We start from the raw sequence: 26,762 nt of genomic DNA, 5'->3' as shown, positions 1-26,762 counted from the left end.
CTCCGGGTCTCTCGTGGGGTTGGGAAGAGCCCTGTCTGCCTCGCCACTGACCTTTCTTCTCCGTGATCAGCCGCACCAGGACCCCGATGGTGTCTTCATTGGCGTCGTCGATCCGGTAGGTCGAGCTGCTACCTGCGGAGAGACACCTGGGTGTGAGCATCCCATATCGCCTCCAACGTACAGAAATACCAGGGCGTCTTATCGCCCTGTCCGTGCCGGCCTCGGGGCCACACAGAGGTCCACAAAGGTTCTGCCTGTTGTGGAGGTGGAGGAATAAAGGCTCGTCTCAGTGGCTTGGCCAGGGGCAACCCCGGCATGCCCCCGACCCCAGCTCCAAAACACCCCGACCCCTCATCCGAGGGTCCCTGCCCCCACCGACCGCACGCTTATGCTCCAGATTAGCAGGTGCCAAATGGAAGGTCTCAAATTGCCCATCTTTTATTGCAGTCACATTTCCCAGAGGCCCCAGAGCCCACTGCTCTGTGCGTATGCAAGGGGCTGCACATGCGCGAGCTTCCTCGCTGGACGAGCTTACAGTCTCAATAGCTCAGACAAAGGGCAGCGTGACCCCCGTCCTCCAGGGCCCAGAGGGTTTAGTGACATGACCAAGGTCGCACAGGACACCTACAGCACAGCTGGGACTGAAGCGTATCCAGGCTGCCAGCAGCCCCCCTCGCCCCCAAGCAGCAGGCTGTGTCACCCCAACACCCACCCCTGTTAACACAGCTGGCCGGGGGGCAGAGGACCCCCAAAGCTGCTGGAGAAGCAGCTGGATAGCGCGCGTGGAAGCTAGCGGGGTTGCGCATCCTTCAACAAGCAGCTGTGTTTCTCTGCACCTCAGTTTCTCCAGCTGTGAAATGGGCCGCGTAGTCGCGGTTGGCAATCACACGGGATCGTAGCAATGCCAGCTCCTCGGTTATAAAGCCGTCTTCAGGAGGCTTTATAAGCCTGGGCTTTGCTGTGCGCACCTCCGGCACCCCCCTCTCGTATCCCGGAGGGCCGCTTAACTGTAGCCAAGTCTGCTCCAGAAACTAGGTCATCACTGGTTTCGTCTCATCGAGCCCAGCGACAACCGGTGCCGCAAGCACCAGGGACCCATCTCCATGGTCGTCATGGCGACATCCGCGCACGTCAAGCATTTTGGGGTTATTTAAACTTTTCTCCCAAAACACTGGGGAGAGGCATGCAGGGCAACGGGGAGCCACGGGCTCTTGGACGACGACAGTGCTGGGCAAAGGCGAGCTGCTTCAGACGGTGCGGCCCAGCTGTGCCACCCAGGGGTGGTCTGGGCACGGGATGGCCGACAGAGGAAGTGCGATGAGCAGGGCGCTCGGTTGTGCCGTCGGGGGGGTGGTTTCTTTACTCATATTGGAAGCGATGTAGAAGTGCCCCACATTGCCATCGCTCACACTCGTTTGCCCCGAAACACCAGGCTTTGGAGGTCCGGCTGTGGCACCGGGACCGGCTTTCATGGCAAAACGTTCATTGCTGAATGAGGCTTGAACACACGAAAGACTCAAAACCCCCTCAAAAACCCAAAACTCACCCCGTAAGTGAGTAAAAGAGAACTGAAGTCAATGCAAGTCTCCCTATATTGCAGGCCAGCAAATCTGCAACAGCCGCCTTTCCCCAGGCACCACTGAGCAAAGCCTAAGGATCTCCCAGTGACTGGGATGAAAGTACCTCGTGCCTGGCACTGCACGGGCTATGCAGGTCTAACAGCTCATGCCCTCTGCAGCCTCAACACCTCACTGATTTGGAGGCGGTTTTGCCAGCAAGCCCCTCAGCACCAATTTTGCGCCAGTGGAGAAACCGCCCCCCAAAAACAGGCTAGGAAGGGAGCAGAGGGTTTTATCATTCAGCTCCCTGGGCCTGGCCTGGGGTAGGGGTACAAATACACGGTGTGCTCCCTGCTGGAAAAAAGCCCCAGAGAGATGCAGCTGGTCAGGAGGGAATCGGTCACATCGGCATGTGCTGACATAAGCCATCCAGAAAGAGAGCAAAGCAAGCAGACCCATTTTGGGGAGCTTATTACTAGGTTTGGGGACAAGCCTGTGTCCCAAGCCCCAAAAGGGGTTGGACCAGCAGCTGGGTGAAGACCCCCCACTCCAACATACCCACCCAATCTGCAAGGCAGCCAAAGGGCAAACAGACCCGCTGGAGAAGCGCCCGCTGCTGAAAGAGTCCTTACCAATCCCCCTGACACCAGGACCCTTTCCCTCCCCCCGGCCCCATCCTGCACTGGCCAACATCTGATTTTTGGGAGGTCGGGCTCAACTCGACCAGCTAACACCACAGGTCACACATGGGAGCAGGGGCCGCTCTTGGTTGAACCCCTCCGAGCATGGACAGAGACTGGTCCTGGTATAACAGTTACCCTGGGATCAGAACCAGACAGATGTGCAGCTCACACGGCAGGTTATTCTTGCGTGACGGGGGAGCAAGTAATGCACCTGGTGGGTGCAACTCATGTTGGTGGCACTTTACCCCGACTCTCCCGGGGACCATTCTCCCCGGACTGGGGGAGCTGAGCCTGGTGGGGGAGCTTGCCGTGCTCAGCTACTGTTTTTGCAGCAGTGTCGAGGTTTCCTCTGCCCAGGCTCCCTGGCAATAGGTGTGGGAGGCATCCGGTCCTAGTCCTGTGGGCCCAAGCTTCGAGACCGAAGGACCTGCAGCACTCTCCAACCTCCAGGGCTCGCAATCTTGCTGGCATCTCAGCCGCTTCGCCCGCCTGAGAGCTTCGTGCGCTTGGCTGCCGTGCTGCCTGGACGCCCTTCGCAGCTGCCTGCAGCGGCAGGGCCGCACCCCTGCAGCGGCAGGGCCGAGACCCCTCTGCCCAGCACAGCAGCAAGCAGCCTCAGCCTCTGTACGGAGGCAGGTATCCAGGTTGCATGCTACAGATGGGCACGGTGCTTAGCAGAGCCGTGCGAGCCCCTCCACTAGCACACCTGGCAGCTTTGCGGTAGGGAGAAAGGGGTCTCCGCTTTCTCTTCTCCCCTCCGCTTTCTCTTTGCAGGGCCCAGCCTCCTCCGAAGGACAGCCAGCCCTCGTGCCCTTGTTGCTCGCTCCTAGCCGCTGGGACTGCAGAGGCGGCTCTTACTCAGCATCTCCCGCAGTGTGCCCTGCCCTTGAGGCGCCCTGCCCAGCAAAGCTTTGCTCCCTGCTGCAGAACCGGTGGCAAGGACAAAAACTCACGGAGCCCAGGAAATCCTCTCACCTCCTTGACCCCCTCCCTGCTTCAGTCAGGAGGCTCTCCAAAGGAGACTAGGGGATTTAGGCACACTGCTAGGACCAGAGGAGACAGCTGTATTCAGGGTGGGGATGAGGGATCATTGGGGGCTTCCCCACAGAGCCAAGGAGGGTCTCAGCACCTTGGCCTCCACGCTGAGGGGCTGCCAAGGTGCCCAACCCTCTGTGCTGCCACGCGCCACCCTGCCCGTGGCGCGGGTGGGTGGCCTGGCAGCTGATCTTTCCAAGCTGGGCCCTACTTGGGGCTGGTCTCACGGGCCACAGATCACAACGTGATCAAGAGATGCATGAAGGGGCACCATCCCCAGAGCAGGGCTTGGGGGACAGGTCTGGCCTGGATTGTACCCGGGGAGGAAGAATGCATCGGCTCCGGACACCCAATGCCACTTACCGCTCCTCTCAGCCTTCATCGCCTCCTCGTCCATCTCCTTGTGCGCCGTGCAGTGGTAGCCCTTCTTCTTCAGCAGGTTGCAGACCAGGATGCCCAGCAGCCCCATGACACAGAAGACCGGCACGATGGCCAGCACGGCGTATTGCGTGGCGCTCTCCTCCGGCTTCCCACCCTGCGTGCCGTTGGACGCCTTCTTGTCTGGCCTCTGCAGTGGGTCAACGTGCCTCACCAGCCGGGTCAGCCCCACCCTGGAGCCTGGGGAAGGAAAGAGAAAGCCCCGAGTCAACCCAAGAGCAAGACGGGCCCGGAGTCTGGAAACAACCCCGCCCCTCCCTTTTGGTGGCTTCCCCAGTCTGGGGTTCGTATCAGGAAACATTTGCACGTTTGTATGAACAGAAAAAAAGCCGGGGAGGGGTTTGCTTTCCATTTTCCCTTCAAAAATAAAAGAGTTTCTTTTTTTGCTGGAAAAAATTTAGAAAAAAAAGCTAAGACTTTTTGCAACATCCTGCTAGAGGCCATTTGGCTTTTTCTCCCAGCCAACATGAGGGTCCCAGAGTGGCCGGGACAGCGCCTGGATCCCTCTAACATCCCCGAAGCCACCAGCAAGGCGCTCCCAGGTCCCCGCTCCTGCCATCAGAACCGGGGAGAGGGACAAGTTGCAATGGAGACTACAATATCAAAACTGAACGCCTCGTCTCCCCCAGAGACCCAAGGTGCCCACACCTGGCTCTTCATCCCAGCAGGTGCTGGACCGTCCCACCAGGCTGTGCCCAGCCAACACGGCAACCCTTGCACCGAGTGCGCCCTTGGCGCCCCGCAACAGCCTCCGTCCCGTTTGCAGTAATGGGCAGGGAGCCGCTCGCCCGATGCTGGGCGCAGGCAGGGATGAGGAGGGGAGATTGAGGCTGAAGGCCTGGCTCTTCCTGCCATCGCCGGAGCAGGCTGCTGCAGTCCCCAGAGCGGCAGGGACGGGCTCCGAGGCTGACCCTCGTCAAGTATTGTGGGCAACGCGCTGCTTGCCCAATGAGCCTGCTCCAAGTTTATGACACTGGCAGCTCCTGTTGTGCCCCTAGACCCGTTGTTCATTGCTTGCAACAAATCCCTCTCGCACACACGACTCAAGGGGCATTCGTACACATGCTTGCGCCACGCAGCCGGGAGCTTTTAAAAGTGCCTGGCGCTGCAGCGCATGCGTTCGTACGGACAGTGAAACACGTGAACGAAACCAAAAACCAAAGGCTTTCTAGTTCAAAAGTGCACCCCTGCCACTTTCTGCGCGCCGATGTACATTTTCCCGCTTGCACAACGGCAGGGCACGTTAGCTCGGTGTGGAGCAAATGTGGTTAATCGAGTCTGCTCCAATGCACTGGATTTCCGGCGCGTCGGAGCAGGCAAAGGTACGTGTATAAATGCCCAGAGGGCCTCTCGTGCCAAGCTCAGCCCTTCGCCTCAGCCTGATAATGTCTAGTCCGGGGCCTGCGGGTCAATCCTCAGCATTGGCGAAGGTGGCAGCCAGCGTGGAGGGTCTGACGAGCCAACACCGGGGTTCCCCAAGAGAGGAGCCCGTGTGTTTCCATGCAGACAGGACATGGCTTGGTCCCCTCGCACCTACGTTAAACACACTGTCAGTTCAAAGAGGATGCCACGTATGACCAGTAGAGCACTACCCCCCCCACACACGCACACACTCACACAGAGATGCCACCTCTCCCGCAAAGCGTTTATCTTGGTACCACAGGGAGATGCTAAAGCTGCTACTGGAGCTTTGGCATCCGATGTGTCGCACCTGGCCTGGGCCCAATGATTTATTTTGGAAGCTGTGAAAATATCAAGCCCAACAGAAGGAGGAAGAGCTGGGCGAGAAAAGATCGTCCTCAGTGGGGGTGGGAACCAGCACCGCTCTCACCACCAGCAGTGCCAACGAGCTGCTGCCAGCTGGGATCTGCCCGAGTCTGCAAATACAAGGTGCCAACAATGCAACGTGGAGCACCTCGCAGCGCTCCTGTGCCAAGGCAGCGCTCCGGGACCGTCGGCGCCATGCTGGGGCCACGCGCATCACGCGGGCAGGCACACGCGGGGATGGTGATCCCCCAGGCGAGGACTGCAAGGCAGGGAGCACTGATCCCTGGGGAGTGCTGGCAAGAGCAGCGCGAGTTTGTGCTGCTTCTCTCTCTCCCTTCAGCCTGCAGGCTGACACTTAAAGTCACAGAAAATGAGGGTTGGAAGGGACCTCAGGAGATCATCTAGTCGCCCCCCCTGCTCAAAGCAGGACCAGCCCCCACTAGATCATCCCAAGGCTTTGTCTAGCTGGGTCTTCAAAACCTCCAAGGATGGAGAGTGCACCACCTGTGCCAGGGCTTCACCATCCTCCTCGTGAGAAAGTTTTCCCTAATATCCAACCTCAATTTCCCTTGCTGCAGCTTGAGCCCATTGCTCCTTGTCCTGTTGTTTGCCCCCACTGAGACCAGCCCAGCTCCATCCTCTTTGCAACCCCCCTGCGGGGAGGTGAAGGCTGCTCCCAAATCCCCCCTCAGTCTCCTCTTCTGCAGACTAAATCAGCCCAGGTCCCTCCATCTCTCTTCACAAGTCGTGTGCTCCAACCCTGCAACCATTTTCACTGGCCCATTCTTCAACTTGTCCACATCCTTTCTGTAGTGGGGGCCCAAAACTGGAATAAAATACAGGCTATTTCTGCACTTAAGAGATGCTTTTCTTATTGCTTCAACCCATCCCTGGGGAGCAGCAGTGCTGGGGGGACAGCGGGATCTGAGCAGGGTGGGGATTTGGGTCTGTGGCATCCTCCAGCAGTACCTCGGGTTTGCCCCTGCGACTTCTCTACCTTATGCCACCTCCACTACAGAGACCCCGAGTCACTTTGGCCACCAAAGGATTTTTAGGTCTCCAGCTAGGAAGCAGGCTTCTGATGCCCAAAGGCAATGGAGCTGGGCGCAGGGGGTCACCGGCCCAATGCAGGAGGAGAAGAAACCTGCCAGTGTAGTCCGAGCAGAACAAAAAAAGAGGCGAGGAGAGAAAATACCAGTTTCTAGAGGGAAGCGCGAGCGGCTCGCCTCTCACGTGCTCTCCCTGCCCCGTCTCTCCGCAGCAGGCCACAAGTGAATACGCTCAAGGCTGGGGAAATGATTAGGACCCGACTCGAGTCAGAGGCTCTCCCAGCTCCGTGGCAATTGTCCGCCTGATCTCCAGGGGCATCCTGGATGCCTGCCAGAGCAAGAGGACCAAGAGCAGCCTCCTCCCAACCTACCCACCCAACCGCCCTAGCAAGGGCGCTCCCCCGAGCACGCCCCGGCACTAACCCTCCCTTCACGCTGAATGGACCAGCCGCCTTCCAGTGGCGTGCTAGACATTTTTGCGAGGGCGAGGTGGGGTCGACACCCTACCCTCGTGCCATGGGAGTGTCAGTGCTCCTCCATGATCTAGATTAAAGTCAAATAGGTCTTGCTATAGGTGCTCTGGAAAGGCCCTGAGCCCACTGATCCAGCAGCTTGCAGGCACGAGCCTTATAGCACCTGTAGGCGATCCCCTAGACGCAGACCTGGCACAAAGCAAAGGATGCCAACAGACTCCTGTCATGCTCATCTGAGATGCCTCAGCCTCCTGGGAGGATCAGCCGCCCAGCGAAACCGCAGCACCTTGAACAACCTTCCTCGTTGGAAAGCTGCTGCTCCCTCCCTGCCCAGACAGGCCAGCCTGTCTCAGCCCCGCCAGATACGACAGGTGAATCATGCCCCCACCTTCTACGTGCACGTGAGATCGCCTCCCATCTGAACGCATCCTACTGCAACACGCGCTCCAGGACTCCTGTCTCGGGCGGCTGGGGGGGGCTTTCAGGCACCCACTCAACTGGTTTCCTTTCCAGGAAGCTTTGTGCACGGTATGCAAATGCCTTGCTATCTCTCCTGGCCTTTGCAATCCTAGCCTGCGTGGGCAGTGCCCGCCCCCACTGAATGCCACCAGGCAGAGGCAGCAAGGCCACGGAGGGCATGGGACTTGCTGCTCACCTGGCACGGGCTCGCGTGGGACAAGTGGGCACTCCTGGGACCAGACGCGTGCAGCCACTGCTGCAAGGCATTTTGGCGTTACTAGCCCCAGCCATTCCACCTTGCCCCTGCAAACTCCTCCGCGGCTCCTTCAAGGGCCTCCGGCTTCCCATCCTGATGGCGGGAACAACAGTGCTGCATGCTGGGACGGCGTCCGAGGCGCTGCGTCCTAGACAGGGCTGCGCTGCAGCCATCTCCAGCTCCAGCGCACAGAGCGGTACAGCCCAGGGCCTTGCAGCCCCCGGCAAGTGCAAACGGAGCAAGGGAGACCCTCTCTGCCCTCAAGAGCTCGCAGACAAGGCAGAGAGACGTCAGCGGCACTTGAAGCCTGACTCCAAATCCGCCCCTTCAGCACTTCACTCCAGATGTGCGCGAGCAGCCACATCTGGTGCAACGTCTCTGCAGAGGCAAAAAGGGCTTTTCTAGGCTGTTTTCCTCATAGCCCGCTACCTATTGCAGTAATTGCCGACCCTTTCAGGTTCATCCTCAGACTGGAGACCCCCTCTGCAGCTTCTGGGAATTGAGCGGCACCTTATTTCAACGAAACGACTGGTTAATTGGAGGACTTACCTCCTTGCTGAGGGGGCAGGCAGGGCAAACCTGAGCCTGCCCTTATCTGCTTCTATCCTCACGCCTCCTGCAGCACCCTGCAAAAGGACCTCCTAACACCCTGGCTGAGGATCCCTGAGCTACCGCCTGCCCTTAGGTGCTTTAATGACCCCCTGGCACAAAGAGGGCAGCCGCATAAATACTGGTGGCTCTAAAACAGCTCCGAGAAGAAACAAATGGCATAAAAGGAGAACAAAAACCCCAAAACCATGCTCCACTCCTTGCCACAAGCAGCTCAGTGGATTCCCAGAGGGAAGTGGGTAGGCAGGGGCAGCTCCAAATGCCGAGGAGATGGAGAGCAGGATCCTGACACCTGGTAATCCCCCCGCATGCAATGGCCGTTGCTTCCTTCCCCATCCCCAGCACTGACCTGGGCACCCCGGTATGTCTTCGGGAGCAGAGGCGCATGGCAGACATTCAGCGGTGGGGTCTGTCTCTCCTTCAGGGCTGTAAAACCTGCCGAGATTGAAGAGAAGTTAGTAATGGAGTGGAGGGCGGGGATGGGAACAGCACCTGGGCATTACTGGGGAAGCGCAAGGTCACTTCCACAGCTACCACGGACGCAGAGACTTTCCCACCACATCCTTTGCTAGCCTCTTCCTGTCCCAACACAAGCGTTGCTCTGCACTGTTATGCATGGCCCACATTTCACCCCAGAAGTGGCTGCATTTCGGAGGCGCAGCAAAGGTAGCCAGTTCGTTTGCAGCTTACAGAAACCTCCAGATGGAAAAGTGCAAGATTTTCCCAGGGAAAAGGTGAGCAGAAACTCACTTCCTCCTTTTGCAAGTGGCCTCCACCCAGCGCTATGGACTCAGCAGATTTGCATCCGTTCCAGCGCCTGGCAGGAGCCCGAGGCAGAGAGAGGTGACTAAGGCGGCCAGCTCCCCTCCGCCCGGAGCGCACAGAATGGGCAAGTTCAGCCAAAAGCTTCCCAGTGACTCAATTTGCAGTCACCGGCTCCTGCCCCCTCCTTGCTCAGAAGCTCGGAGAGTTTGCGAGGCTGCCATCCAACTCGGAGCCTCGCGGCCGGCTTCGGCAATGCCAGACCCACCGGCCCGCCTCAGGAGGGGTCAGAGCCGGGCACCCCTTCTCCACAGGCCCAGAGCAAGGCAGGAACAAGTGAGCACACGGCCCTTTCCAGAGCTGCAGATGCACTGGGGGATGCAGACATGCAGCCAACAAGCTCAACCCTGCGGTGGTGGGGACAGTAGGTCTTACCTGCCCCAGGGACTTAAAGCCCCTGGCCACCGTCACCTGCCTGCCCCTGGCTGCTGATCTTGTGCACCCAGCTGCTACTGCAGCCCCCCGCTTGCCACCCCCTACGTGGAATAAAGTATATATAAAAGGTATAAAGTGCGGTTACCCTGGCACGCAGTCTCCACATCGATTGTCAGCTGTAGCCGTCCCAGGACTGGCAGGGACCCTCTTCCTGGCTTCGCAGAGGGTATGAGGCAAGCAAGGTGCCACTCCACGGCCGGCTGAGAAGGTGCCCGGAGAGCAGGCTCGACAGGTCATCCCCAGGCCTTGCCCAGAGCCGCACATCTGCAGGGACCCAAACGAGGGAGTCGGAGGCGCGCGGCAGGAGACGCGCTGGCCATCTGCGCGTGGGCGGCAGTCGTGGTGCTGAGAAGAGCTCCCAAGACTGCGGGGCTGTCCCACCTCCTCTCTCACCCGGACCCAAGTCTGCACGGGGCATCATACCTGGGTCTCTGCCGTGGCAGAGCACCGATCGGGGCACCTATCATCCACCCTCAACAATATCCACCCTCAACAATACTGCCAGGGGAGGGCTTCATAGCCCTACTGGGGCTCGTCGGAGTGGGGGCTAGGAAGGAGAGACCTGCTCCTCCCCACTCCCGGCACAGCAAACACCCCTGCCCCAGGAACTGCCCCGTCGCCTGGCACGAGGGAATCGCGGCTTACCCTGTCCGGCTCCTCTCCCAGGGGGCAGGCCTCGCAGGGAGCGCAGTTGCCCTCTGCGGTCTGGTACTCCTGCTCCCCACATGCCAGCACCCATGCCAGGTGCCTGCTCAGCAGCTGGAAAGAGATGGATCAAATCAGTGCCCCGGAGCTCTCCCAGAGGTGGCGTGGGGGGAGTTGGTGTCTTTAGACACCAGCCCTAACCCTAACCCTTCCAGCTAGGCTCAGCATCGCCGTGGGTTTGAGCAGGAATAGCCCGGCCATCCTGCTGTGGCTAGGATGCTCTGCGGTGCACAAGTGGTTCCCTGCCACGGTGCGAGGCATCTCCTGACTTTGGAGACCACGGCAGGGGGTCCAATGCCCACCAAGGACATCCAGCCCAGGCACCTCCTGAACTTCTCCCATCCCTTCGCTGCTTCCTCCTTGCACCCCCAGCTTCACAATAACTGCACCTAGTGACCCCTGCTTCAAACACCGCAGCAAACAGACCCTTCCCAGCATCGGTGCTGGGGCCAGCACAGCGCCCCTGTCACTGGGAGAGTGGGCCCATGCTCTAGGGTAGGGGTGGCCAACTTGTGGCACGGGTGCCCTAAGTGACAAGAGCAGCCCGTGCGTGTGGCACGAGGCAGATCAGGAGGGGACAAGGAGCCAAATCGCGGATAGGGCAGAGAGCGGAAAGCAGAGCGGCGGATCACGCAGGGAGCAAAAAGCAATGCAGCCGATTGAGCAGGGAGCAGAAAGCAGAGCAACAGAACAGGCAGGGGAAGGGGATGGGGCGGCACGCCTGCAAGAAGGCTGCCCCCCCCCCGCATTGTTCAACCCCCAGGACCTGGTCTCAGGCCCCATGCCCAGGAGTCTGTGCTACTCACCCAGGGCAGCAGGGACTGGCAGAAGCCAGGCATGGAAGAGGCCCAGCTTGCTACATTTAGCCCCTGCTCCTACCCCAGGCAGGGCAGGGCTTTCCCCTGTCCGCCCCGAGATGCCAGGTCACCCTCCGAGCTCCCACTACGTGCCTGCGGCGAGGAAGCAGCCAGCGCTTTGCTTTGGAAGCGGTTACATCTGCAGGCCCCCAGAGACAGATCGCTCCCCGCCGCCCAACGCCTTTAGCAGCTATTTCCATCACCAAAAATAGCTCCCAGACAGGGAGCAGGTGCAGACATCCAGACACCCAGAGCCACTCGGGACTCCTCCGACGGGCCGCCCGAGCCCACCGGGGCTGGGCTCCTGCCCCTGCTGAGACACGCGCCGCTCCCTGCCCTCCGGAGACCTCTGCCCAGCAACCAACCGATCGGATGCTGGACGTGCGGGGACCCAGCTCTCATCGGGGTCCGTGAGAGCGGGCTTGCACTCTGCCCCCAGGATGGAGGCACCGGGGCACTTGTAGGAAACCACTGCAGATGGTACCGGACCCTGGAAGGGGCTCGGGACACAGGTAGCCGACCCCCCCGGCTCTCCCATCCGGAGCCTGGGTTTGGAGAGCTGGCATCCCCCACTTGTACGGACACCCCCGCGCGCAGACCCAGGAGGGGCAAAGAGGGGCTCTCCGAAAGTCCCATTAGAAATCCCCGGTGCCATTTCACCTGCGGGCGAGGCTAGGTGCAGCCCGTTTCAGGTCCGTCCCCACAGCTTGGTGCCCTGAGCAGGGTGGAAGAACTGGCCAGGCTGGTTTCAGTAGGCCAGGGGCAAGCACAAGAAGAAAGAAAAGGAGCAACAGCCAGACTGAACGGGCTCTCTCACGTCCTGCCACTGCCTCCATGCCCCACGGACAAGCCGGTTGTGGGCAGACGAGCCAGGCACACACCCTCTCAACTCCTACAGTTCAGCTGAAGTCGGAGCAAAGACAGCTCGGGCCAGCAAAACATCTGTCCCAAAGAGCCCACAGGATTCAACCAAGATCACCCAGCACGGGGCGAGCAACAGCCCTGGGCTCGACTTTTCTGGGGACACCGGGTTGATCTCAGCTGTGCGGTGCCCCCTTCACAGAGGTCTGCGGGTGACGCCTGCTTTCAGCCACCTCCCTTCCCCTTTGACCAGGGGTCTACGCCTCGCCAGGGCTCCCGCGTGACTGTCCCGATGCCCGATGATGGTGGGAAGCTGTCCCTAGGCAAATGGCTCACCTGCGGGCAACCCGGCCCACCTGCCCGCTATCTACGCACCGGGGCGCCGGGTGTGCTGCGACTGCCGGCAGCACGCTCGCGGGGAAGGGGTGCCAGCCCCCCTGCACTGCACACACTCGGTGGGTCGCAACATGCCACGGGCAGCTGCCCAGTCCACAGCAAACACCCGGTGGCTTAATTCCTACCTTTGATTTTTCAGAGACGAGGAGAAAAAAAAACCAAACAAACAAAATCAGCCCTATCCCCCTTTTGTCCCCCTTCTCCAGCTCCCTGGTCTTCAGAAGGTGAAACAGGAAAGAACCCCCCCACAAAAGCAAAGCCAAAAAGAAGACCTCGGTGCTAAATAAACCCTGTCGTTCCACAGCGGAGGGAGGGGGGTGGGATTTTGAACTGGAAAATTCACAAGAGCTTTGAATGCTTGCAAAAAGTGGCTTTTCAGGACACCGGATGCAAGCCCACTAGTTGTCCTGGCTGGCTGGGGTCTCTCTGAAGGTCTCTGGATGCAGCCCCACACACACAGGTCAGGGGTGGGATTTGCAAGGCAGGGATGGCTTCCCCGTGTGCCAGCGTGGCCCGTGGTAGATTCCCTGCCAGGGGAAGATTAGAGAGTCCCTACCCCGCACAGCTGTGCCCATGCCAGCCGGCTCATTTTCAGGGTGGCGGAAGCTGTAGTTACGGCTACCTCTGCGCTGCCTTCGCTCTCCACCTTTCCATGTTGCTCGATCCTCCCGGGGGCATTTATCTGGGAAAGTCTGGGCAAGCCCCAACCACAGCTGCTTCGAGGGCGGCGTGAAGACCAGAGGGCTCTGCCTCCCCTAGCAGCTCAGCACTGCGTCCCTAGCCTTGTCCTCTGCTTTACCGACGCCTGCTCCGAGCCGAGCGGTCAGCGGCTTGCAGCAGCACGGCGCCGCCCGCTCCAGGGGGATTTACCCCGTGTCAACTCTGCGCAGGCGTGCGGCTACATGAGGTCAAGCCAGGCTCCCCCAGGTGAAAGCAGCATCTGCCTCAGCCTTAACAGCAGCATTACAAGCTCCTCACCTGCTAGTGGTAATATCAGCGTAGGAAACAAAGGGGCTGCTTTTCTACATGGGAGTTTTAAAGCAATGGTTTACGGGGCAGCTCCCCGCAGCGACGTGCCTCTTTTCCTTTTGGGGAAGTTTCTCCCAGGAGATATTCCAGGTCTTTCTGAGGGCACTCTTACCCAGATCAATCCAGCGCGAAGGTTGCTCTGGGACCCCCAAACCAGTTGCTGCACCTGTCTAGGCCTGCAAGGAGCGCCTACCCCCCTCCCCAAGGTTTGCAGGGCTGCTAAATCCCGATCCGGTCACATAAGTTACAGCCGACAGAGAGCTGCACTGAGAAGGTCCCAGGATTAATAACGTTTGCTTGTGAATGCGACACAAGCCGACTCCAGCAGACGCCTTAAGGCCGTGGAGTACGGGAATCGGGGAATGAAGCACAACTTCATCTCCCGACTCCGACAGGTCCATGTTACACAGGCGATGATGGTGTTTAGGAACAGGAATTTGACCTAAATCAGAGGGATCTCTATTGCTGGCCTGATGGTGGACCTCGAGAGGTCACAGCATTTCTTACTGCTGCATGACTCCCTTCAGAGCCATTCGCAGGGTCACAACTTCTCTGGGCATTTTTTCCCCACCAAGGCCTGAAGCTTCTTTGTGCCCCAGTTTACCCACCTGTAGGATGGGGACAGTGCTGCTGGTTTCTTTTGTAAAGCCCAGATGAAACGTGGCTGTAAAAGCCTTGACCAGAGCTGGGGATTAATGTTTTTTATTTAAATTAAACAAATGTAATAACTATTCATAAAAGCATTGCCTAAAAGCATCCAGCACCTCAGGATGGGACCTTCTATATCATCTTAATTGCTTCACACATAATTGACCCCTTGGGGAACTGCACCGATTGATTGCCCTTTGAAGAATTGTACTGCGGGCTTTGCAACAGATACCTGGGCACAGACCAGCCCCTTGGTTATACCCGGTAATGTATCCGTGAGCGAGTCAGGGTTGAAAATCTCACTTCCCAAGAGCCTGAAAGCTAAACAATGCACAGGGATGGGGATGGGGATTTCCCCCCACCCCCCGATTGTAAACTTATTCTCGCTCCCTCTAGCGCCAAACAACAAGCCAGCGCTTTGGGAAAAGCCGATCTTTGTTAACAAGGCAAAAGGCATCATTCATAGCCAGGCCACGTTTGACCTCTCGAAGAGATCCTCCAGCAAAGCCAAAGGTGGTGCTTCCGGCCAGGACCCCCAGCTCTCCGCCCTGCACCGGAGCGTCCTCACAGCCCACTCAGGAGCCCCCTGCTCCTGCCGGCCCCTGCTGCAATCCCCCGGCCCATTCCTCTCGAAGCCACGGCTTTGCCCTCTGCCTTCTTCATGCCGCTCTGAGACTCAGCACTGGGGGCTGCCGGTGGCCAGGGTGAGCCACCCTGGCAGAGCGCAGGTACTCACAGCAACAAGCGTCCAGGAGAGCAGGCTCCTCTTCATCCTGCAGGTGGATGCTTGCAAAAAGCTGGAGACAAACCTGCTGGGAAGAGGAACACAAAAGGTCACTGGAAAGTCAGCGAACGGTGCCCAAGCAGCTTGGCACCCTCTCATTACGAGCCCACTCAGCCCCGCTGTCCTGTTTATCCCTGCAAATTACAAAGCAGCCGGCAGGACATCTCGGGAGCCTGGAATCTAAGAACCGGAGGCTGGCGGAGCCGTTTCATGGGCTTCCCCTTGCCACGCATGGTCCCTTTGCCTGGAGTGGGGCAGGGGAGGGGGGTGAAAGTCAGCAGCAAACGTGGCTACCAGGCTTGGTAGCTCTGGGTCACTTGCAAAAACAGCTCCTGCATTTCCAGAGGGCCTCAAAATACAAAGAAAAAGCCCCTAACCCCAACAAAACGCCCAGCCTCCGTGTGCGTGTGTGTGTAGCAGGTCCTGCATACGGCACGTGCTGTGTTGCATGGTAATGTGTATGCAGCATGTGTGATGTGCGCCACGGTGCATGCGTGTCGCATGTGCCATGCACCATGTAGCATGTTGCGCACATTTAGCATGCACGTATGAGCTGTTCCCTTCGACAAACACGCCTGGCTCTCTTTGGAGGAAGTAAGACGCTCCCTGAAGTCCTCAGCCACGTCTCCCTGCAGCATCAGAGGCGGTGCCGTCGTTTCTAATCCCCGCAATGCTCCAAGCCTCTTGCTATGCGCAGGGAGCTGAATACAGCTCCAGAGAGCCTGGCCTTGGAGCGGCGGTGACGAACGATGCATTTTAGGCATTAAATGTCTCCGCAGAGCCTGCAATGAAGTGCCCGGCAAGCTGTGTTCATTTAAAAGTGATGGATGCGACAGCTGGCAAACCCGCCCCTCCCGTGCCGCGATCGGAGGCATGATTTGGTTGCCAGAAGCACGTCCCTGGACGACCGCACTTGCTTTGCGGCGCTGTCCACAGCCCTGTGGGGACCCTGGGATCGGGGCCAGCAGCAAAGCAGAGAAGAGGAGCTGGCAGCATCTCTGCGCAGTGCAGCGGGAGAGAAACCACAGCGTTACCTCCCAGCTCCGCTCGAGTCTGGGGGAGTCGTGTCCTCCCGCTCCGCGCAGCCCAGACTCCACCCCGGAGACTTTACTGCACCTTTGAGACGGCGTCAGAGGTCCAAGCGTCTCCTAAAAACACCCAGTCTAGCCATTCCTCTCGCTTCACCTACAAATATCACCCACGGGGGCCATCGCGCTGCCGCTCAGCCATGGAAACCCTGACCAGGACGTGTATGCAGCCCCTTGGCTTTTGACCTCTGGCTTCAGAGCATCCCTCAGCATCTGCTGCTACCCCAAGAAACCTTTGCCCATCTGACCCTTACCGCTTAGCAGGCAAGCAGCAGGGAGTTAAAGCATGGGGAAGCGAGGAGCAGTCGGAGGGCGCTGGGCATAGGGGTGCGGCCAGGCGGGAGGAGATCAGGCACCAGGAGTCCAGATTACACCCGGCCTGTTCGGACAGCGTCACTGGACAAAGCGACTGGCTTTTTGCTGCCTTGGGATGGCAAGGAGCTTGGACAGCCATAGCTGGTAATGGCAAAACCCAGCCTGGTGCAACAAAGGGAAACTGAGGCAAGATGGGCAGCCGATGAGCAGACAGCGAGAAGCACGCCAGACCGATCGCGGACCCGGGAGTCGGGTGCAGCAGGGGGTGCTAGCACCAACCCCGCGCGACCGAGGGTCCAGGAAGGGTGCTCATCCTCGCCGGTCGAGGGCCGAGACCTGGGACTCAGGGGTCCCCCCCGCCCATAGGCTTGTCACTCCCACAGCTGATCGGAGCTGCCGGCGTCCTGGGTTTGCTTTCTCTGTGGCTCTTCCCATGGAGAAGCTACGATTTCACACTGGAAAACAGGCACGCTGGACACTAGCTAGCGCAAGCAAGGTCACGACTCTCCACGGGAGACTAAGCGCCGCCCCTACAAAGTGACATCCCCAGCCGGCAGCCCGGGGACCCACAACACGACACAACCCAGGAAGCGAGGGTGTTGGAGAGATGCTGATTACAGTCATTCAAGCCCACGACCAAACCGCTCCCTAATTTCCAAGTAGCGTGTTCATGCGGTTCCCCGCAGGCCGGCACCCCCGAGCTGGGGCGAGACCTGCGTCTCCCAAAACTGAAGGGAAGGGAAGACAGCCGTGCTTCATTAAGCGAGAGGAAGAAATGCAAAAGGGAAATTGCAAGGCTGATGCAGCAAAGCAAGCAGGAAAACAAATCAGACCCTGTCGGGACAGGGGAAGCCACGTAGGAGCAGCTAAACGCCAGGGAGGCCTGGTGCCAAGGCCAACAATTTTGCTCCCGTTCCTTTCACTGCTCTCATACGTACACTCGTTTTGCAACCGGGTGCTACGTGAGTCACGCGAGTTAGGGGAAAGCGTGGGTCGGACACTCGAAGCAGCCAGCTTGGAAAGCAGAGCCTCCAGCTTTTTCTTGCTTCTCCAGCCTGAATGCCAAGCAGCAATGGCACAACCAATTGAATCGAAAGCCAACCTGATTACCTGCCAGCGCAGGCGGCCGAGTCCAAGGCAGGCCAAGTGCACCGCGAGATGGGAGGCAATCGATATTTTGATAGATTTCCTTCATTTCCCCTCATCCATCCTTCAGGGAGAGGGATGGGCCATTCAAGTTCACAGCCTCGTCTCGAAGGCTTCTCGCAACCCCCCCTGCTCTTTTGCCTCAACCGCAACGCAGTCCCGACAGACCCGCGGCACGCTCGCTCCCAGAGTGGATGAGCGCAAGGACTCAGCAGTTTTGGCGGTGAAAGGCAAATGCATTTAACCGGGAAGCGTGGAGCAGCCCTCTCTCCTAAACGGAGACCTAAAAATACTCCAGGCACCTGAGCATTGCAGGCTGCAGAGGACAAAAGGGTGTGTGTCGAGGGTGGTATATTTGGAAGGGCCTCGAGTCGGAGCAAAGTGGTCCAGGGAGAGAAATCTAGACCAAAAATGGCAGGGGGGTGGGGCCACAAAAACAATTGCTCTCTCCAATATAACTACATTAAATTAATTTAGTTGAACTTAAAAAAAAAAAGAAAAGAAAAAAAGGATTGAACAAACAGTTTAATTATTAAGAAAAATCTCATTAAAACAAGAGAAAAATGGGGTTTGGAGTGTGTTTATTTTACGGAGCTGGCAATAGGCCACGGTCCTGCCCGTGTGGTGCCTGCTAAGACAAAGCTAATGTTCAAAAGCAGGATTTGGCCATTAGAGACACTAAGCACCAGCCGGCACAGCTCGCAGGGCTCAGGCATGCATTGGGAGCGTGGAGGGTGCACAGAAACGTGCCTCTGCCTCCTGTGCCCAGGTACTAGCCGCAGCAGAGCCAAGTCACCTGCCAGGTACCCGCCACGGGCAGATGGGAAGCACAGCTGTACTCCAAAGCAGACCCTCGGGCTCCAAGTGCCGCCGCGCAGCTTGTGGAGAAGTTTTTTGACCTGCTGGCATCCCAAATGCAGCTTGGGATCTACAAGTTTGCCGGGGTCCTGCTCTTCTCGCAAGCATGAAGCCTCTAAAGGACCCTCTGGGACCGCTAGAGAAGGCAGCCAGGGTTTTGACAGCCATTGCTGCTCTATCGTTCCCAAATTGCCTCTGGCTGCCCCCTGCTTCCAGGGGCTCGTAAAACCCATTCGAGCCTAGCCATCCCCCTCATTTCACCTCCAAAGTCCTCCCCTGGGACAGCAATTTCAGAGCAGTAACGGTCCTGCCCTCCAATCCAGCTGCTTGCCTTGCAACCTCTCCCTTTACAGGCAGACACAGCATCTGCCACCATCTCCGGGGAGCCGGGTCAAGAGGCTTGGGTTGCTCCACCGCTTTCTAAAGCACGTATCCAAGCCAAGGGAGAAGCAGGATGCTGCTGAGCTTTACTGTGGAGCAGTAGGCCACCTCTGCCAAGCCTCTGCAACCAGCAACCCCAGGCCACCCATCGATCCCGAGCCCACCAGCGAGCAGGCAGGAGAAGGCAGTTTCGAGCACAGCACTACATCACTGGGACCTTCGTGCAGACTGGGCTGCAGAGACCCTGCCGCCAGCTCTGGCGCACCCCTCCCCCAAGAGCTGGCAAGGCTAATTGTAAACCCAGCCTTAATGTGGGAGCTCTTCTCATCCTGGAGGACCAGGGGACTGCACCTCACAAAACACGCCTGCCAGGCTGGAAGACACGCACATCGTGCTCCTTCCCCAAGCGGTCTTATTCAGGCGCGCCGCTGTGCCTCCAGTAGCGAGAGAAGCTGCAATTTAAAGCTGTTCTCTAACAAAAGGAGACCGAGGAAGACGGTCGTTAGGAGACGGACCCACAGTTAAGTTGAGCGCTGCTCGATGTTTCAGGTCCACGAGGCAGATGAATGGCACGGGACGGTCCACAGGCTGGATTGGACCCTGCACTACCCCCACCCATGTGCATCAGGCCCTAGGCGCCGTGCTGCCCCCATTAGGTCCCAGTGCCAGGACACTGGGGCCTTGCACCGGGATCCGCCCCATAGGCTGCAAGCGAGCCCTCACGTTGCCCTGCGTGCTCAGGGCTATGGCTTGTGGGGCTCCCCATGTACCTGGGCCAGATCTGACCTGCAGGCTGGGGGCTGAGCACCCCTGAGCTAGTTCTAGCTAGTGAGAGATAGACCAAGGCTCTGCAGAGGTCGCCTACTGGTCCACAATATAGCTGGTTGTCAGTTCTTCTCGTTCAGTGCACCTGTGTTTACTGAACCTGGTGATCATGCTTTCATTGCCAGCTGCTTTGCCACTGCAAGGTGCCAGGTACGTAGTGATCTACAAAACCCCCCAGGGCAGCAAAAAGTACAAGTTGGTTTTCCCCATGAGGCCTCCAGCATTCAGCTGGGAGCCGGAGATCACGTACCGAACCTTGCCTGGCTATGCTGCTGTACGAGCTACCCATAGCACGCCACCATTTCACAGCGAGACGCCTACCGCTTGCTCGCTCTCTTGCTTTTTTGTTTCGACAGCAAAGGCAAGGCCTAAAGTAGGTCTCCCTTTTACTCTTTGGACCTGACCCTGAGAGCAGGCAGGATGCGAGCGCAGCCGGTTTTGGTAGCCCCTCCACCCCATCGACCTCGGACGCCGTGGCTTTGCTGGGACGGGCAGCGTTGGGGAAGCGTCTCGGCCAAATGAGCTGCTTGCAAGGTCACAGGTGCTAGGAGGCAGCCCCGTTGCACACCCAGCCCACCAAAACCTCCAGCCCTGGGCCACAGGCAGGAGAAGTTATGGCTTCAACGAACCTGTCGCAAGGCTGGTCGGCTTCTCTTGTGCCTCAGTTTCCCCCTTTAAGGAATGAGGCAGATGCCCCCTTCCTGGGGCAGGGAAAGGATTACAGACGGCAAAGCGCTCGGTGCCTTTCAGAAGGCTGCATGTGTGCCCCGGGAGCCGACGCGGCCTGGCTGCATTAGGGATGCTGCCCAGCCCTGCGTGGATACTTATCCCCGCTGTAGCTAAAGCTCGTTCCTCGTGGGAAGCCCCTGCTTCAACCAAAGAGCCAAAGATTGAGAAGAACTGCAGAAGCCGTCAATAAAGGCAGGTGCTACTGTGTGCAGAAACGCCTGCTAATGTCCTGTAACGGAGAGCTAAAAAAACTCCCCCCCTCCCCGAACAGCTAAGCTGACCATTTCTAGGCCCTCTGTAAAAGCACTTCTCCCCTCCTGTAAAGTCTGCCTGGTTTGAAATCCAGTGACTAATTTGGTTTTAGCCTTCTGTCCTCCCCACTCAAGAGAGGAGTCGGGCACGAGTCCTGCTGCAGGTCGCCCCTTGTATTTGCCGCATTGGCTCAAATGGAATTAATTTAAAACCGTTCGAGGGGAAAGAGAGAAAGTGTGTGTGTGTGTGTGTGTGTGTGTGTGTGTGTGTGTGTGTGTGTGTGTGTGTACACACATACACATGTATATACATACATAAATAGACTTTCATATATACATATGCACATTATAAAAGCATAGGGAAGCTGGGCTGCAACTTCCGAGGTCATCTCATCCAACTCAGGAGGTCATTTAATCCGACCCTGTCCAAGGCAGTATATATTATTACATACACAAGGCTAACAGGAATGAGGCTATTTTCTCCCAGGACCTGGGAACCAGTCAAATAACACCCCCTGCCTTTCCTGTAATAAAATTACTGTTTCAGGTTATAGCAAAGGACTTCACCGTGACCACGTGGCCAGCTCTGGGGGAAGAAGCGCCTGTCGTAACACGCCGCGACGTAAGCAAACGGGTTATCCAACAGAAGAAGGGAGCAGCAGCCGCCATCGGCATGACGGGCTGCAACATCCAAGAGCAGGAAGGTCTTATGGGCAGATTTCTCAGGCTGAGGATTAAAGCAATGCAATGAAGTCACAAGGCATGCGGGCTGCGCGTTTTCTTGGGGCCCGCTCCTTTGGGTGCGTGCAGCACCCTGCACGGTGCGGCTGGGGGCCTGCTCCAGCTTCTCCCATGCCGCAACATGTGTCTCCTCTGGGCAGGGACCGGAAGGGAGCAGAAATAGCACCAAGACTCGGCTACTGCGGGGACGGGGTAATGGAGACGACAGTGGCAGGGCCCAGTGCAATGGGCCAAGACGCTCTGCTCGTCTTTCACAGCGGGAGTGGAACAACCCACAAATCAGGCTGCTCTCGAGTCTCCAGTAGAAAAATCACTGATGTTTTGCAATCAGAGGAGAGTCCCGAGAGGCAGGGGAAGTGATTTGACTAAGGACTCTCAGTTGATCAGTGGCAGGACTAGGAGCAGCTCCCAGCCACCTGCCATGATGCCACAGGTTGTAACAGGCAAGAGGAAGTAGCCTGAGACGATTCACCTTTTGGCTGAGCAGTTGATGCCTCGTAATTACTTCTTCCGAGCAGACGGGCGCGGGCACAGCCGGCAATCAGCACAGGCTCAGGCACACGCTGCCGTGGGCTGTACCTTCCTGGGAAAAGCCAGACTGCAGAAGTCCAGACCGGTGAAAGGGAGCTGGGGGATTTCCTCCATGTTCATGACTTGGGTCCCATGGCTCGTAGCCACGTGCACCACAGCTCTCTTGGGGCCCGCTCCTTTGGGTGCGTGCAGCACCCTGCACGGTGCGGCTGGGGGCCTGCTCCAGCTTCTCCCATGCTGCCGAGGTGGGGAGCTGGGCAAGGGGAACTCGGTGCTGGGATCTCAGCGAAAGACGCTTCCTTTTCCAGACCACCGAAGTGCTGGAAGGCACAAAACCCACCAGCTTTGCTTCAAAATGGGCACGTGCCCCAGGCTGGTCCAGCCCGGAGGTTTTCCTAGCTACAGCCCAGCACAGGCAGTGGGCGCAGCCCCCAGAGACCAGGCACAAACAAGCCCTTTGTTCCCCACGCGTGAGACAGGGAGGTCCCCCCTACCCCCCGGTGTTGTTCCCCCGTCGCACAACGCGGTCTTTGTCGTGCGGGGACGAGCCCCCGTGCCGCCACTGAAAGCCTCTTAGTCAAGGAGCTGGCTCCAGGCCACCGTGGGAAGCCAGGGCCAGTGGTGTAAGGGGACAGACCGGGCACCCACGTGGGATGGATGCTAGCTATGAGGGGCAGGATTTTAAGTGACAGCTTTTCAACTCCAGCAAGGCTTTTATAGAGAATAAGCTTGCCAGGCAGGCGCTTTTTGGCTACTTCTTGTGGAGTCCGGTCCTACAGAGCTGCATCCTACAGCACCGTTAGGGGGGCTGATTGCTTGGGGCCTGCAGGGAGGGTCGGATCAATGCCACTCAGAGTGGTGATGCACTTGAGCTGGTGCCAATGCTGTCAGAGCCACGTGTTGTGGAGGGAGAAACAGAAACACCCGCGGCTGCCCAGGGACTGAAGATTTAGGGGAAAAAAGTAAAATAATAAATAAAAATTTTTTTAAAAAAAATAATAAATTGCAGAGAGGTCGGGCTGGAAGGGACCTTCCAAGGTCACATCCAGTCCAACCTCTGCCCGAGGCAGGCTCATCCCCATGCAAACCATCCCAGACAAATCCATCATCATCTCAACTCTTTGTAAAACTGCTGTCAACCCTGGCACAGCACCCGAACCTGCCGCTGGTAAAATAGGGAGACCACGGTAGCCAACATCCTGCAGCTGTAAGAGGTTATGAATATACCCTCAAGCGATCCTAGACAACGGCTGGGCCCCTGCTACATGCCGCCCCCCGCATCCAGGCATGGGGGCAAATTCCTTCCCGACCCCAAAACGTGGCACTGGTCTAGCCTCAAGTGGAGAGGCAAGACCCTCTAGCCAGGACCCTCTGGGTTTAAGTCCCAGCAGGGGCATTGGCATGACCCAGTCACCATCCCCAGGCTCAGTGGTAGCCAGCATCCACTGCCTCAGAGTTAAAACCCCCCTGACGTGTGTAGCAGGAAAGGTGGGGAGTGGGGCTCCCTCCCAGCCCCATGCAACAGTCAAAGCCCCCTGCACCCTGGGGAGTTTGCTGTAAATTATCTTTGGGCAAGGGCCCGGGGCAGGATGTGCATCGAAGGGTTGAGGAGAAACTCCCCAGAACGAGAATCGGACTGGAGCCCTGCCGAGATGCAGCGCTTTTTTTCAGGACAGAGGTGGGGTGCAGGTGCCTGGCACCCCAACCACCATCATGCCCAAAGCAGGTGGGGCTCATTGACCTAGCTGCCTGGAAAGAAGACTTGGACGACGGAAACCTTCACTGGCTCACCACCAGCATCGCCAAGCCCAGTGCCCACAGCTGCAGCCAGCATCAGAAGGGGCGTGCGGCCAGAAAAAGACACTGCCGCAAGGCCAAAGGGACCTAGGATCAGATATGGGCAAACTGTGGGGCAGAACTAAAAAGATGCCACAGATCCGAGTTAAATGCAGACCGAGGGTCCAAGCAGCTAAATCTGGATGGACGGGAGAGACGATCAGGTCAGCAGCCCCAGAGCTCCCGTTGTGCCCCTACCCAACGTGCCGACCTGATGCTGCAGCGAGTGCCACCCTGCCCTTTGCAGAGGGCACGAGCTGCAGCTCGCTGCGGAGCTGTCGCAGGGTTTCAGCTGTCAGCCGGGGAAACGCTTTCCCAAACGACAGTGCGGGGGGAACGCCTGCCAGGCATTCATTGTGTCTCTCGCTGCAGAGGATGATTGCCGCGGTGAGAAACAATGTCTGCAACAGCCACGTCAGTGCCGAGAGCAGAGCAGAGAGGCCGTATGAGCTGGAAAGCACAGGCTGTTTGCAAGCTGCCTTCGGGGCTGGCGTGTGTGGGTGCGAGGAACACACCCGGCTGGAGAAATTTGCATGCTGGATATTTGCTATTTAAATATTAAAAGGCACTGGGGGGGGTGGGAAAAAGGTCTGCATGTCCCAGAGAAGTCAGTTTTACTGGCACATGAATTATTCCCGCAGATGTCCGTGATCCCCTATCGGCCAGCACTGCTTTCAGGGGGACGACATGCATGGATTTGCGTGGGCAACCTGCATGGACAGAACAAAAGCAGGTCCCTGGCCTGTTTCTCCTGCTCTTGTCGCCTCCCAGCTCAGCCACGAGCAGCGCATGGAGGTGCTGCATACTCCAGTCCGTTCAGAAGCTGCTTTGCTGAAAAAGTCCTTGCAATCCCAGATGATCCCAGAAAGGCACGCGCAGTACTTGTGTACTAGACATTGTTCGAGATCCTGGCCGAGAGCTGCTCCGGGGGGGAAGCCACTTGCTGTGGACACACAAATGCTTGTGAACAGAGGGGGGTGGGAACCGAAGCGGTTTCTGGTGGTGGAAGCGAGAGAGAAAGGGCCGTTTGTAGACGTGGCAGCAGATCCACGGGCCGATCGGACGGCACTCGTGGCACGGGTTGGAGCAACGAGAGATGCTCTGGTGAGGGGACAGCGTTCCCATCTGATAGCAAGGGGGTGGCTCTAAAAGGGAGGCTTTGAGCGAGGCATGCAGGGACAGGACCGAAGCAGCTGGAAAGACTTTCTTTGCTCAGATGCAACGTGAAGGATACGAGTGGAAGGAGCCTGGGCACCTAGGATGGCACAGGGAAGGACAGAGCAGAGGAGAGCCAGGAGATCCCCCCATGGCGGGTCTCCCGCAGTGTCTCGCAAGCACGGGGTCAAACCAAAAAGCACCAAGGACATTGAGAGCAGAGCCCTGAAGGCGTGGCCGTAAGAAGAGGGGGGAAGTCTGGTCCTACAGACCCACCCGGCAGAGACCAGAGAGAGCCTGCCCCGCTACGGCCTGGGCTTGGGCGGCAGGACCTGCCACCCTCGAGTGGCAGAGGCAGCTCGAGTCCCGCCGGGCACCGGCTGCTCAGGGGACTTGCACGCACTGCGGCAGCCGGGCGGGGAGAGGAGGGGAGCAGCTCGTCCACGCCTGACCCGGATCTGTCATGCAGCGAGTCGCCCAGGAGGAGGCCGCGTGGCTCGAGGGAGGCTTAGCGTCAGCACCGGCTTGTTCTGGGGAGCCGGGAGGGTGGGGGAAGGCTCAAAACCTCCAGAGCCCACGATGTGGCAGGGGCTAATTAGGTCCCACTTCCCATGAGCTGACCTGGAAAAAGGCTGAGCCCTTGCAGGGGCCTGGGGAGCTTTAATGAGACGCAGGGGGCAGAAGCTCCTCTCCGAGAGCGCCCGGGGCTGCGGCGCCCCCACAAGTCGCCGTATCTGCCCGTGGGGGCCGATGTCGAGGGGAAGACCTGCCGTGGGGCCAATGGGCTCAGGATACCCAGGTTCAGGCCCAGCTGCCCCGCACAGGGAGGTGGCTTCGAGCCTCTTGCCTCTCCATTTCCACCTGTAAAATGGGGTGGGGGGGTACCATCCCCACCCCACTGCAACCAAGGGGCATGTGAATTTGCTAGTGCTTGAGATGCTTAGACAAGAGAGGCCATAGCGGGTCTCTGCCATGGACCCCCAGTTTCTCCATCCGGGACGCACGGGGCTGGGGAGGGATGAGCCAGCGCTTGGGGGGTGACCAGAGCTCCTCCAAGAAGCGGTGCTAGAGAAGCAGGCCGAGTTGGCCCCGACAAGCACAGAGTGTCCTTGTTTATTTAAGCCTCTCTCCATATGGGCTAAACACCACCCCACTCCCTCCCAACCCCGAAATCCAGTTGGACGGCGGGGGAAATCCAGCTACTGCAGGGTGGGCAGATAAGGACTGGCCAAGGGCATCAGGCGAGGCAGCACCACGGCTAAGAAACCCCTGGGGTCTCTGTCCGAGCTTTCTGCCCCGCTAGCAAAGCAGCTTCAGGTCACGAGAGCTGCCAACACAACGCATCCAGCCCTGTGCCACCCTCCACCGAGCTTTCACTGTGCACAGATCAAGCCATTAGGTCCTGCCCCTGCCACCCTCCTATTCTGCCACCTGATCTGGGCTCATCTGGTGCCTGGTGAGACACGGGTCAAGGTCGCGGAAGGTCAGCTGGGATCCGAGCCAGCAGTCAGGGTCCGAGGCGAAGCCTTCCCACCAAGTCGGGATGACCCCAGGGAGCTGGAGCCCCGGGGGCAGCTGCAGGATGCCATCTTGAGGAAAGGGGGAAAAGATGCATGCCTGGCATCAAGGGGGATCAACCCAGTGGCAGCACCGAGAGAGATGGGGGAGCATTCCCTGCAGGCTGAGCCCATGTGGGGGGCATCTCCCATGGGGTGGGAGAAGTTCAGCATTCATGGCTTCATTTGTTTCCCAACGTGGACAGTCCCTGGTGCAAGGGCACAACCCCAGCTCCAATCCCCGCCACCATGGATCCTGATCGAAAGTAGCCAGGGCCTCAGCCGAGAGAGTGCCTGTGTATCTGGACAGAAGGGAGTTGGGGCACCAACCCTGCAATCACCTCTTAGAAATCTGGCTACAACACAACGGGCATTTTGAGGCACTGGGGGACAGCCAGGCCCTTTGCAGGGCTAAGTGACGCCCTCACATGGCTTCCCTGTGGAGGGCACAATGCCTTTCGTGTCAGCCAGGTGCTCCCGATTCA

General features: G+C 58.5%; 1 protein-coding gene across 4 annotated transcripts in view; it reads right to left on the bottom strand.

Annotated features, from left to right (window-relative positions):
- Positions 1-26,762, bottom strand: part of RELT (RELT TNF receptor) — a 41,218-nt gene that overhangs the window by 7,393 nt on the left and 7,063 nt on the right. For 2 of the 4 annotated variants that reach the window (XM_090030779.1, XM_090030782.1), the window contains exons 2-7: positions 14,818-14,893; positions 10,231-10,344; positions 9,671-9,849; positions 8,678-8,763; positions 3,641-3,895; positions 52-132 (exon numbers count right to left, since the gene is read on the bottom strand). In XM_090030779.1, the coding sequence (XP_089886905.1) occupies positions 52-132; positions 3,641-3,895; positions 8,678-8,763; positions 9,671-9,849; positions 10,231-10,344; positions 14,818-14,853 (751 nt within the window). In that variant the 5' untranslated portion in view covers positions 14,854-14,893. The remainder of the gene's footprint in view (positions 1-51; positions 133-3,640; positions 3,896-8,677; positions 8,764-9,670; positions 9,850-10,230; positions 10,345-14,817; positions 14,894-26,762) is intronic. The other 2 variants (XM_090030780.1, XM_090030781.1) reach the window with 1 other exon arrangement.

The sequence above is a fragment of the Crocodylus siamensis genome, chromosome 1 (assembly GCF_052110815.1).
Source record: "Crocodylus siamensis isolate JL-2025a chromosome 1, ASM5211081v1, whole genome shotgun sequence".
Taxonomy (NCBI): domain Eukaryota; kingdom Metazoa; phylum Chordata; order Crocodylia; family Crocodylidae; genus Crocodylus; species Crocodylus siamensis.
Note: the sequence above shows the minus strand (reverse complement) of the source record. Positions and strands in the feature narration are given on the sequence as shown.